At 38.2% G+C, this 14,063-nt stretch overlaps 1 protein-coding gene across 2 annotated transcripts in view; it reads right to left on the reverse strand.

The window, feature by feature from the left end:
• LOC100372622 (piezo-type mechanosensitive ion channel component 2-like) overlaps positions 1-14,063 on the reverse strand; it is a 79,614-nt gene that overhangs the window by 13,847 nt on the left and 51,704 nt on the right. The window contains exons 27-36 of one of the 2 annotated variants that reach the window (XM_085500319.1): positions 12,344-12,382; positions 11,815-11,936; positions 11,410-11,554; positions 9,894-10,121; positions 9,204-9,367; positions 7,784-7,923; positions 7,287-7,355; positions 6,434-6,707; positions 5,996-6,184; positions 5,635-5,806 (exon numbers count right to left, since the gene is read on the reverse strand). In XM_085500319.1, the coding sequence (XP_085356445.1) occupies positions 5,635-5,806; positions 5,996-6,184; positions 6,434-6,707; positions 7,287-7,355; positions 7,784-7,923; positions 9,204-9,367; positions 9,894-10,121; positions 11,410-11,554; positions 11,815-11,936; positions 12,344-12,382 (1,542 nt within the window). The remainder of the gene's footprint in view (positions 1-5,634; positions 5,807-5,995; positions 6,185-6,433; positions 6,708-7,286; positions 7,356-7,783; positions 7,924-9,203; positions 9,368-9,893; positions 10,122-11,409; positions 11,555-11,814; positions 11,937-12,343; positions 12,383-14,063) is intronic. The other variant, XM_085500321.1, reaches the window with a different exon arrangement.

Below are 14,063 nucleotides of genomic sequence, written 5' to 3' on the forward strand. Positions count from 1 at the left end.
ATTGTTTCGTTACAACTTGGCCTGTCACTAGGTAGCCTAACGAGTGTAGGCCCTGTGACTCGGCCGCTAGGTCTTTCAGGTAATAAGAGAGAAAAGTGTTGCTAGTTTTCCAGGACCCGGCTGCTAGCACCTGGGCTAAAGAAGCTCCGCTAGCAAATGCCAATGTATTACCTATGCCTCTTAAGTCATGCATCTTGGCAGTGACTTTGCCTGCCTCTGTGCTCAAATACTTATCACTATAAGTGTGGTAAACTGTCTCTTTTACCCATCTCGCTAACGTGAATTTCAATGCCGCTGAGCTTTGTTTACCTTTTTGGTAACAAACGAACATCGACCTTTGACCCCTTCTGACCCCGGAAGTACGTTTCTTATAATAAGCTAGCGCACGTACCGGACAAAGAATTCTGTCTTGTTTTTCATTGGAAATATTGCTCAGTGCCGGGATAACGATCGGAGTCGCCGTCTCGTGCAGTTTCTGATTTTTTCCTCTGAATTTTACTGATGTCATTAAAATCGCTTTATCGGGATAAAACACCGTAAAATTGTCTTCAAATGACAGAGCGTGTATTTCGCTAACTCGCCTCCCTGAAGCGAGTGCTAGCAGAAAAACAGTCTTTTTCGTCCAGTCCTGTAGTGACGCCAATTCCTTCGGTTCGTATGGGAATTGTCGTAGCGCTTCAAGGACTACTGACAAGCTCCATGCAGGTGCTTTGTACCTCTCAATGGGGCCCGCCTGTGTAATAAAGCCCTTGAACAGATCGGAGATTGTCGGGTCATCCGAAATGTTTTTGCCTAGGCTTAGTTTGAGTACAGAGTTGATCGCCGATTTATAGTTTTCTACTGTCCCCGGTTTCAACTTTTTTTCATTGATCAAATAAGAAAAAAACTCCGCTACTTGGGGCAAAGAGGGATAGAGTGGATGTATATCCCCTGCAAGACACCAATTACGAAATTTTTCCCAGTGGTATTGATACAATCCATTTGAGGAATCCCTAAGCCCGGCCGTCGTTGTTTGCGACACTTGGCTTGAAAACCCTTGCGCAATTCTAAATTGCTGGATAGTTTCCACACGTGAAGTTGGTACAGCTCCGGGTTGGTTGGTGTATAACCGCCGGGTTGTGTCAACGTGATTTCTTGTGGCAGGCTTCTCGGATGGTCCGTTAGCAGAGACAGCAGTAACGGAAACCAAGTCTGAGACGGCCAGTTCGGTGCCACTAGATCATGTGCGAGTTCTCCAATTGTTCCAGTTTTTGTAACGTTCGGTGGATCAATGGAAATGGTGGGAATGCGTAACTGAACATTCCGCCCCACTCCATCTGAAGTGCGTCCCACGTCAGTGACTGTTTGTCCGGATAACGCGTCACAAAAACGGGACGTTTTTTGTTTTCCGGTGTTGCAAACAGATCTACCTGGGGTTCCCCCCACATGTTGAACACTAGGTTTACTGCCATCTGTGACAGCTCCCATTCTGTGTCGTCGTAGGGTTTCCCCCGGGATAGCGAGTCCGCTACACCGTTTTGGACTCCCAGTATGTTTGCACATCAGCTCGACTTTGTTTTGTGCACACCACTTTAGCACTGCTACAGCATGGTCGTTTAACGACTGTGATTTCGTTCCCCCTTCCTTGTTGAGGTAAGCTACTACAGTCTGATTGTCGGATCTTATTAACACGGCCCGGTTTTTTACCGCTTTTTTGAAGGATTGCAGGGAGAACTGCACCGCTAGCATTTCCAGCCGGTTTATGTGAAATTTCCTTTGTTTTTCGTTCCACTGACCGTGTGCAATCCCGTCCATGCAGTGCCCTCCCCAGCCCGTCATGGATGCGTCCGTCACCAACGTTACTGTCGGTTTCGCCTTGTCCATGGGAATCCCCGCCGTGAGGTTCTTGAGGTTGCCCCACCACGGAAGTGATTCCAGAAAGGCCGGTGTGAACAGTACCGGTTTTTCGTATTTTATCCAGTCCTTTGATAGTCGCATTTTTAACTGTGCGTCTAACACTAGGCGTTGGATCGGTCTGGACTGTAGTGCCGCTCTCGGTACTAAGCCCCTCATCGAAGTTAACATCCCCACTAATCGCATTACCTGGCGTAGTGTGGCTTGTTTTTGTTTTAGACATGATTGTATCATTTTTTGTACATTGTCAATTCTGTGCTGGGCTGGTCGGATCATGCCTTTCTCCGCATCCAGTTCCATGCCCAGAAAGACTATTTTCTGTGTCGGTATTAATTCTGATTTTTCCATATTTATCAGAAAACCTAGCTTTAGCAGTAGACTGACAGTCCGCTCGGTTGATTGACAAATCAGGTTCCGATTTTGACTTTTTATCAGCCAGTCGTCTAAGTAGGGGTTGACGTCTGCTGCGTTCTTGTGCAGTAACGCCACCACTGTGCGTAGAACTTTTGTAAACAGAAGTGGGGCTGACGTCAGGCCGAAAGGTAGGACGGTGTACTGATACGTTACACCGTTCACCACGAATCGTAACAAGCGCCTGCTTTCTGTGTGTATTGGTATGTGCAGGTAAGCGTCGGTCAAGTCGAGGGACGTCATCCAGTCCCCTTTTTGAATTGACGCTCTCACTAGTGCCGGAGTTAACATTTTGAACATTTCTTTCTTCACAATTTTGTTCAACTCCTTTAAATCCAGCACCAGCCTGTACCCACTGTTTGATTTCTTGACGGGAAATAACCTCGAGATGAAAGAATTTTTCGGGTTTTGTACCCGCTGAATTACCTTTTTTTCGAGTAGTATTTCCACGCTTTCTTTCAGTATTGTTGACTGAGTAGAGCCCGGTTTCCCCGAAATACATGTTCTTTTTTCGCATTTCGGTTCTTTTTTCAACGGTATTCGATACCCGTGTGTTATTATCGATATCACATATGGATCGTTTATCGTTTCTTTCCACCGGGGAATACATTTCTGCAGACGCAGTGCCACCGGCGTCGAGGGACTCACCAACCCTCGGTCGCTTGTGGCGATATACATTGACATCGCCGATTTCTCCACTTCCCCCTGGAGTGAATGCGGCGTTATATCCCCGTTTAACGTCCTTCCCCCCCTTTTTTCCCACCTGGAGGGGAGTAGGGACTCTGCCTTACGGGTTTCTGTTTTTTCACCGGTCGATGCGTCATTCTCCCTAGGTCCACGCATTCGGCCGGTTGTTTGTTTATACGATCGCCCACCGACCTGAGGTGCGGCCGACCGTGTTTTTGTTGTGCACGATTGAGTTCCCGCCATCCTGGGCACTGAACAAAATCGCTTAATGCACGATGTTTTGCACGACTTGGTTCCCGCCGACCTGGGCACTGAACCGAATCGTTTAATGCAAGTGGTATATGTGTAAGGGGATCTGTGGTTTGATTTGTTTGACAAAAATACTCGGAGACTTGAGTAATATTTGACATGTTTAATCGCACCTTGTTTTGATACATTACCATATTTGCTGACGTATAGTCAGGAAGACTTTTTAGTGTTACCAGTCTGTTTCGAGAATTGTTTATTCTGTCGCTGCTGGTCTCCACTTTTTCCTTTTGCCTGATTCGGGTTTGCCTTTGCGTTTCCCTTGGGCTGACCCGTAGTAGCTTGGTTAACTGGCTTCGCCTTGGTCGCGATGCTCTGCTTGTTATTAGCGGCTTGCTTGGCTTTAAAGGCGCCTTCGATCATCACACGGTTAACTTTTGCCGCTGCTTTCTCATCCAACTTAGAATTCACAGCGCTGAGTTTTCCGTCGAATAATTTGGTCCCTCTGAAATCGATCGTCGCCAATTCGTTCTTGATTTCAGCGTTGGCGGCTGTCTTTAGCATAGCGAACCAAACTGCTGCACGGCGAGAGTGTTGAATAGTCGCTCGTAACTGGAGATGACTCTGTATTATGTCAGCGTCGACGACGTTAGTAGCGACCAACAGCGGCTCTAATGTGCTAAACAGTTCATCCTTGGTGATGTTGCCTGTTTTGAATTTCGCTAACTGAATTTGTGTAGTAGTAGTGAAAAATTCTCTATGGCTTAATGCAAAAGAAGTGTCCCAAACGTTGTTTTCCAATCTACATAGCGTTGACTGGGACAGGCAATACGGGATGTAAACTTGTGGTTTGCCGAGTGGATGTTTCGTTATACTTCCTTCGGCGACCATTTCCCGGACGCATGGCTCCAGTTCTGGTGGTTGTACGCCGAGAGGTCGTTCGTGCAGGCTGGCGTCGGTACCGACCGGTGTTTTCCACTCATCAGCGGCCGGTATAACTTTTTGGTAGCGTCTGCTCCAATCGTCCCGGTTAGTCCCCAAGAAGTCGTCCTTGGTGGCTGTAGCGGTTTTCTCGGTAACTTCACGATCCCATTTGCCTCCTCTGATCACGCGTTGTGTTATAGCAGCGCCCTGTGTCAGTCGGGGAGACCATGGTAGCATTGCTGAAGTCGCAAAAGTGTCCTTTTTCGGCAGTGTAGACAAACCGATCGAGAAACGTGGGGCGTCCGCCATCGGTGGAATCGGTAGAGGTAAGATTTTCTTGACCATAACCGCACCTTTCGTGATAGCATCGGAGCGGATTTTGAATTCGGGGTCCTCCTTGTCGGTACCACTCGCTGTTGTGGTTTTCGACGAGCCGGCCTCCCCCGCGTTGCTTGTAGTATCTTCAGTAGAAAAAATCACGCCTGCCTCAGCCAGTGCGTCTTCAACATTTTCTCGCACCACTGTTGTGTAGGATTTTTTCTTTTCCGCCTGGAGAGCGCTGACACTCCATGCTTTTGGTGGTACCTCTTCGTCTACTGGGTTTTCCAAAACTTTAATTTTTCTGGTCAGTAGATCCACCTTGTTCTGTAAATGAGCTATAACACTTTGCTCATTGTCAGTCTCCTTTGGACGTTTTTGGTTGGGTTCGTCTGCCAATAGTTCGTCCTCAGCGTTGGTAGGTACCGATGAAACCGAAGACTCCTCCAAATGACGTTTTTTTGGATTTCTTCTTTCCTGATTTTCCCGTTGACTTGCGTAGGCGGGAATCCCAGTTCCAAGTTTCTATCGGCCAGGCGAAGCAAACACCGCAGTTGATGTGCCCATTACATTTTCTGCCACATAGAATGCAAATACGGTGATCATCGTAAGTGAGCATCGATATATGGCACTCTTCACACTTTCGTCCGAAAGTGTTTGAATCCGAAGTGCTGGGATGAACGGTGTTCAACTCTCCGGTATCCATATTTTCCGCCATCGTGAAACTGAAGGCGGGCTTTTGAGTTTCGTTACTAAAACTACAATTTTTTACTCAAGGTGACTAAGTACGAAGTTCTTGATGTCCACAAGAGCTTCCTGACACACTAATAGTTCGGTGGCTGTGTTGATGGGTGGTAACAATGTATTTCCACCGCAAAAACAATGATATTTTGGCAAGCCCAAATTTCAACCGTGAATCAATCTCGTGGTTAAAAATGGAAGTATGCAAATCAGATGACAGGGGAAGGACGCCCCCTACGGGAGCTATCCACTGTTATTTCGATTCTATTTAACCAGTATATATGATAATTGGCAATTATCCCCATTTGTTTATGAAATTAAAATTTCATTAACCAAAGGGGTTAGTATGCAATACTCTGTAATAAACTGTAGTGTCATCATCCAACATGGTATACAAGCAGTGATGTATTTTACCTGATATTCTAGATGTGCCATCATCTATAACAGTGAGATCTGTTGATATAGAAGTCAAACCCGGTGATGCCACATCTTCTAATTCACCAGCTTTACTTGTACTTTCACTACCTCTAGAAATTGCATCATCAGTCCCTACCATGTCACCACCATCTTTCCATAGACCATGTGACTAAAAACAAAACATTATAGTGTAATATGCATCTTTATAAAACTTTTGTCTTTGCTGACATATCAGGTGTCACCATTTCAGATTACATGTTATTAGAAGTTAGAGGTCATATCCATATATGCAGTCATAGTACCAGGTATGTATGAGTATTTTCTTTCTTTCTAAATTCATACATACAATGTATCTTACCTTCAATACAGATCTATGGAAGAATAAAGCTAATAATATAGCTAGATCATACGCAGCATAGCTGTCTCTCTTGTCAATACCAATTACTCTAGGCCACCAGAAAGGATCATCCATATGCTCAATCCGTTCTGGCTCTGAATTCCAAGGCCAAAACCCAAACTGGAAGAAGAACTTCACAAGCACGACAATCTAGAACAAAGTTGAATCATTAATTTCATATATCATGACAGTTTCAAGTGATACAAACAAGAAATTAATTCTGTATCCCTATGTTTGTAGAACACTACATGGAAAGTCTGCCTACAAACTTTTAAAAGCTATGAAATAAATTCATGGATCCTATAATATCAACTTTTTTTTCTTTAATTTGTTAAAACTCATCCGGGTGATCTTCAAATGATAAAGCGAACAAATGTTAATCTACACAACTAACCCTACCTCAGTATATGATATAGCACAGATCCAGTATCGCTTTGTTGGTCTTGGTACTGTCAATGTTGCCCATAGAAACACAGAGATAGGATAAGGCAGTGATAATAAACTTGCTTCTACAATTTGACTTAGTATCATCAGAAAGTAGCAAACAATTTGAGACTGGGCAATGATGGCATAGAGCACCGAAAACAGCAATCTGACTGGACGTGATAGTTTTTGTCGCCGAGCGACTTCTCCATCTTCATTTATGTCATCCATATATTCAAAATCATCAGCACTAAAAAGAAACAGCAAACATTACTAATTGCAGACATTGAGCATTATACAGTTTTATATTTTCAACTCACTTTCAGTATTTATAAATCATTCAAAATGACATTCTAGAATTATTTTAGGAATACGAATAAAACAAGTGCAATACATCGAGATGCTTGGTCCAGCAAACAAGTGCAAACTGTACTAAATTAACTGACACAATTATCTGTACCATTTATTGAAAATTGATCTTCACTAAGAACACTATGTATGTATATTTATATTCAGAAGCTAACTATTGGTGTATACTGATACTCATTGAACAGTAATTTACCAAATTTACATGTGGATTTGGTCCAAAGGATCTGATGACTAATGTATAAACCAATAAATAGACATACATGTATTGGTATAATTTGTCTAGCATGGTCTAGGTAAAGCTACGTATTACATGTATGAGATAGTGGTTTATCATGAAGATCAACCATTTAATGAGCTGATGTAAACATCATGAACATACCAGTATGCATTATCATGTGCCATTATTGAACCATGTTGATTGGTTGAGATGATAACATAGACTGGATGATAATAACCTTACCTGTGAGGGGGTGGTATAGGTGGGATGAATTTGGTTTGTGGCTCCTTTGTTTTAACAATAGCACCAGTTCTAAATGAAATTTTAAATCACGATGCATGTTGTAAATACATGTACAAAAGAAATGAGGAAACAATGGCATGTGTGGTGGTGTAAAGACACGTTGGTAAACAATGTATAAACATAATAATGTAATAATATTTTCCCCCATTCATATGAAGTTTCGGTGATCAAAATGTGATCAATTAAAAGAAAGAACAGATAGGTAACTGGCAAAATGATATACAATGAACAGTTAGACATTAGTGGTTGAACATAACTAATAATGATCACTCGATTTTTTTCTTAATCCATGCTTAAATTTATGTAACAAATATAAATACTGAAACATTCCAGATTGATTGAGAAACTTGACTTATTATTGGAGACATCTGTGAATGTCAAGAAATGGCCAAATTCAATTTTTTTCTTTACATGCATGTTATATTAAAACATTTTACCTTCTCAGTGAGCTATCATCTGACATCTGTGACCTTTCATCAATATCTTTGTCACGTTGAGACGATGTACTTATCCTATCATCATCTCTAGGGCGTGTTTCATCTTCTAATCTGATACTAATTCTATCCTCATCCTTTTGCTGTAAAACATTCATTGATATCTGATTCAGTTTTTTTCTCAATTCTCTTTTATTTGTGAGTAGAAATAGTTTATTTAATATAAGTAAAAATCATATGTGCAGTGCATTTAACAGATTGGACATTCCATGAAAGGGATGTGTGAACATCTTCCTATATATAACACAATGGTAATTTGATGCCCTATTCTGGCTTTCACCATGTCCAATAGAATAGAAGCACCAATGCCATCTCAATAGCGAATGAATCATGACCATTCATTTTGACCTACCCAAGCAACACATAGGATATGAACTTCACACAAATTTCATTTATTGGATATAGACCAACCTAAACTAACACTTGATATATTGAAGATAATATTTGGTAATCGTAGTCCTAAATAATAGCAAGTGTTCTATGCTATCGATAAAGAGCCATTGCTCGAAACGTCGGGCTATTTTTAATAGTTATTTAGGACTACGATTACCAAATATTATCTTCAATATATCATACTTATCAGTCCGAGCAGCGTTTATTTATTTATAAACTAACACTTCATTGATTTCATTCTCTTTGAAAAGCTATAAGGATAATTTGTAATTAAAATAAAATGTGTTTTATAATATTCTATGTACTAGAATGACATCATACTTTACAGAAATAAATATTTAGATATTTTATAAGTATACTGATCCCCAACAAGTAGTGAGTTAAAGGAAATTTTCCACCAGAGGGCATAGCACGTATGCCTGAATGGATCCCACTATTTTCAGCATTAAATTGTTACAAGTACACATAAAGCACAATAATTGAGCATTAATATATTACAGTGGTTCTCAGTTATTCAGACAGTCAGTTGACAATACAGTTTATTGACAAACCTTCAGATCATTTCATTATCATACAAGACAAGGGGCAAAGTGTTTTTTTTTTTAAAAAGATACAAAGATGCAAGTTAGGCGACTTCAAACCAGCTACTTACAATACTTTGAAAGTATGCAATATTTTATTGTATGTATTCCACAAGTTGCAGAAGTGCAGTATCTAGAGACTGGAATCAAATCTACTCGGTAGTACATTATACATCATGTAGACCATACCTATGAAATAGTGAGCTGTAGACAGCATGCCTGCCAATCAAATTGTGCTATCAAGTCTACCATGGCTTATGCTGAAGTTTTTTGAAAAGTTGCTAGCCATCTTGCAAACTGGCAGCCCGAATATAACCATCACAACTGCTACAATTCTTCATATCATGGCAGAACAGTATCTATTACACAGCTAATATACTGATACTCACCATATCAGCTTTACGCAGTTCTGCTCTGTAAACCTTAAGTTTATATGCGACATAGCGATAATTAGCAGATGCTCTGTTGAAAAATGTAATAACCGCATCAAGACTTCGTAAAAATATCATCAAGCCAACAGTAATTGTATTACAGAATTTATCCCAGAGAGTATCTAAAGAGAGAAACAACAATAAACAAGTATCAGTACAGAAAAACTGTTGCACCCCTAATAGTAATAGTAATAGTATAGCTTGCTCCCACTTCATCTACAATCATGCATAAATGAAACTTTCAAAGCTTATGTAGTAGTACAGATATTAAAACACAACTATATGTATTTGAGAGAAATTATTAATTATTTATTTATTGATACCACATTTGCTCTATATACAAGCGCATCTCCAATAGAAGTGCTATAAACCATTAAAATATTATATATTTTGACTTTAGAATCACTTCGGTAATTTACATAAGTGCATGCACTAAGAACAAATATGGTACATGTAATTCACTGCAATATTATAATGCAAATTGGATAGAAACAACACATGTACACAGAACAAAGCAATGTACAATCCTATGCCTATGTCATAAAACCTGCCATGTATTTTGGCAGTATGTTCTTGTCCACTGCTGAATACAGCTAGTCAAACAATCCGTTGCTAAGTTACTTGTTAAATCTGCAACATCTATCTTACCAGTATGCTGCTCTTTAGGCTGCTCAGTTTCATCATTTTCTTCTTCCTCATCTTCTTCTTCTAAAAGAGCTTCTTTCATTTCGGATTTTGAAGGCCCTGCACCATCGGTGGTGTCGCCTTCCTCTGGAGTTTGTGGGATGGAAGATGTGGGAAATGATTTGGGTGATTTGGGTGATTTGGGAGAAGATGGGGAAGATGGACTCCCAGGAGTTGATATGGTAAATGGTTCTGTAAAAACAGGAAAGTCATCATGTCTGAAATAATCTATATGTACATGCATTATGAAAACATTAATTACATAGAATATATGAAACAAGATGAAAGTATGGGAAAAGGAAAAAAGATAAGAGCAGAATAAAAATGGAAGAATATACTAAAAGTCATAATAGAAAGATTCATGCAAACATAGCTATAGAGCAATAATATACCAAAATTTCTATGGGAAAATAAATGTAACCTCTAGAGAGATATATAATGTATACTAAATAAAATGTATGTAAGAGCATAAGCAATCTGCGCATGGGTGTTATTGTGTGTAACCTGTGCATAATAATGACCCTGTGACATCGCAGAGAGTTGAACTTTAAATACTCAGTTGGTCTACAACATGATTCTCTTTGTTAAGCCAAGCCTTTCTATGGTCTATGAATATTTTATTGTCGTCAACTAATGAAACTATTTCTAAGAATGCATATAAAATTTATTATCATTATTTTTACGTTCCATTGACACACCTTGGCCCCTTGACTGATTATTTATTTATTTCATTAAATTGCCAAATGTGCTTTGAAACAAAAACACTCAACAGAGAAAACAGACTATTAAATAATTACTTGTTATTGTTTTGTTTTTTAATTTGAAACTCTGCCAATCCAACACTTGCACAGGCACACTCATTGCTTCAATAGAAGTTCATAAAAACATGGTTACATGGTATAGTAATCATTAAAATTCAGTATCGTCAAAGTCATCTGTGATTGAATATCAGATGTCATGTTTTGTAGAAATTGTCACTGGTATGTTGTGTTGTAATCTCCAGTAGGAATTACCTGGAGATGTAAGGTTATCTTTCAGATAAATAGGTTATTAAATACAAGAGACTTCATATGAAAGTATGGTAAACAAAAATATGATAAATAATTAAAACTGAAAGTTTCCCAAATAAATATTATACCGTAATATAGAAATAGAGCTAGAAAATAAATACATTAAAATGATAGGTACAAGTTGATGTGGGGAAAGTGGAGAATCCATAAAACAGGACGGGTGAAATCTTGGGACACTATTCATCTGTTCTTAGAACACAGTGAATGTGCAACTTGTATGCAACATATAGATATCTCTTAGCAGAATTGCTAATAATCACGATCATAACATGTGTGGTTAGAGAAGTGACAGGTATGAGTAACAACAATTATTTTAAATAATGACCAATAATGTCTTGTAATCACGTGGCATGGGAAGAGACTACCCAGTTTCAAAAATTCAACCATGAGATGACTCATATTGAACATACCCTCATCTTCAGTCGTTGGCAATCCAGCTACAGTTCTGCGTCTCATTTTACCATCACTTTCATCAACTTGAGATAGCGATCTCTTTATCGCTCTCTCTTTCTTAATAGTTTTCTTGGTTCCCTCAGTTATAGCAGAATATGCCAACTATATAGTAAAAAATAAAATAATATAATGAATGAACAAGAAGATAAGTGTAATTAGACACTTTATGAGGTACAGCCATGCACTATCTAATTACACAATGTGACATATATTTCAGTATTACATTCAGTTCACATTAATTTAACACACTGTCTATTGACACCATTTATTTTGGCTATTCATGGAGGCTTTCAGCAGGTGATGTGTCACTCATACACAGTCAATCACTAATATTTGTGCATTATTTTACTATTACTGATTACCTCTATGGGACCAGCTTTCTTTGGTGTTTTACTATCTCCATCTTCGTCCTCAGAAGAATCATAATCGCTCATATCCTCATCACTCTCATCTTCCCAGAGATACTTATCACCACCTCTGATTGCTGAGTGAATACAAAGAACACAAGACTTGGTCAATTATTTTAATATTTGTTGTTCACATTTTAGTACACCAAGTAGAAAGACAAAATAAAGAATTGATCAGCATCATGATAACACTCAAAATAGATCTCAGTAAAAACCATTGAATTTCATATTTTGAGAGTAATAAACAATGATCACATAGTAGAACTGCACATAATAAATAGAAAATGTATTATATGTATAAAAACTTCCAATACAGAAAAATTGAGTAATTAAAAATTCATGTAAAAGTTCGTTATCATAAAATACTCAATTATTAAAGCAGCATTGTGTTTATGAAAAAGCAAGGAGAGAAACGTATTGTATTTCATGATGAAATGAAGAAAAAAAAAGGAAAGCGAAAAGCACCTAACAAGAATTTACTTACTTTTCTTTCTTCTTCCCCCGAGGAAGAATTCGCTTTCTTCTATTATAAAATACCACCACCAACAATTTACAGTCTGATTTGATGTGTTTTAATGTTTTTACATGCAATGTGTTTTAGTATTGTGATTTCCAGGAAAGAGAAGGGATAGAATGGGAATAGCGATGTACTAGTGGTAAACTGGACTCAATGAAGTGTCTCAGAATTTCAAATATGATCTGATCACATAACACACTTTACTGGTTCTTTGAGAAAATGTGTTTAACAATCACATCCCACAGCTAGTTAATAACAAATTCTGTTAGTTTAAAATAAAAAAAAATATTTTGTAACTTTTACTAAAAATGCTTGACCCTGTCACTGAACCAGTTCACCAAAAAGGGTGTGAAACTAAATGCTGCATGAAGTATTTGAATAAAGCTGACAGAAATGCACAGTAAAAAGAAATCACAGGAAATAAAAAAGAAAGACACGTTGAGATGAATGTCTGATGTATGAATTCATGACATACTTGAATACAAATAAGAAATAAATAACATAGAATAGTGAAGAAACAATATTGCATACAGCATTTTCCTTGAAGAACTGATGTACAAACATAGTTGAACTCTGGTAACCTTGCCCTTTGTTATATAATATAATTCCCTTTATCATAGTTTGTTTCAATATAAATATGCATTGTCATAATTAATTTTGAATACAAACAAGTTTTGGGGTTGAAACAGCTGTGGAAAAGCATTCTACCAAACATCCTTGATTGATGTAAATATCTTACAAAAACATTGGTGCCTAAAAAACACGTTACAAGCTCTGCTTTGTATGCAAATCAACTAATTAGTTAGTTAGCGTCCAGTGGAAAGAGAAGTCAACAGTACTTTTGCCTCCTGAGAATCTACATCTTCAAACACTGCGTTTTGTAGTTAGTTTTATAAAAGCTCTATAATTCTGTTCTAATAGCTGAAACAAATTTCTGTGAATTTTGATTTATATACTTCAACAAAAAAATGTTTTGTCGAATGAACTGTTTGTCAAATACAGAATACATAATTTTGAGTACAATTTTCCTTTCAAAATGTGGATGCAAAGTTTTACTTTTTATGTATTTTTGGATTGTTTTTGTTTTGATAACTTTGACTACTAAACAGATTGTCTATTGATTTCAGATTTTGATCAAACGTTTGGCACCCAATTCATAGAAGTGCTTATATCGATTATCTGATATCTTGTTTTCTGTTAAAATTTTATTGGTAGTTTTGCAAATGTGTATCTGACTGTGTAACAAATCTCTCCATGAGTTGGCATTAAAACCCAGTCTAGTATTACAAAATAAATGAACACATACAACAATGCATATTCCCAGTGAAAGTGTATCACCAGTGATCAGTCAAGTAGAAACTGTCAAATATTTTATCAGATTTTCTTAATTTTTGCATGATATTTTCACACAGGACAATTGTGGTTCATACTTAGAGAAGATTTTATACTGATGAATTAGGTGACCAAGTTTGAACAAATTTGGAATAGAAATAGAAATTGTGCACACAATAAGAATTATTAATGATGACACCGACAACAACGACAACAGACAATTTTCCCTTAATATACCTTTCCCTTCCATCTTTGATGATATGGGCAAGGTAAAAATGTTTTCTTTGCAAAGAATATACAATAGCACAGAAGAAAAGGCGTAATAGAATATTTAAAAGTGTTTTGAGTGTAAGTG

The sequence above is a fragment of the Saccoglossus kowalevskii genome, chromosome 6 (assembly GCF_978046115.1).
Source record: "Saccoglossus kowalevskii chromosome 6, keSacKowa6.1, whole genome shotgun sequence".
Lineage (NCBI taxonomy): Eukaryota > Metazoa > Hemichordata > Enteropneusta > Harrimaniidae > Saccoglossus > Saccoglossus kowalevskii.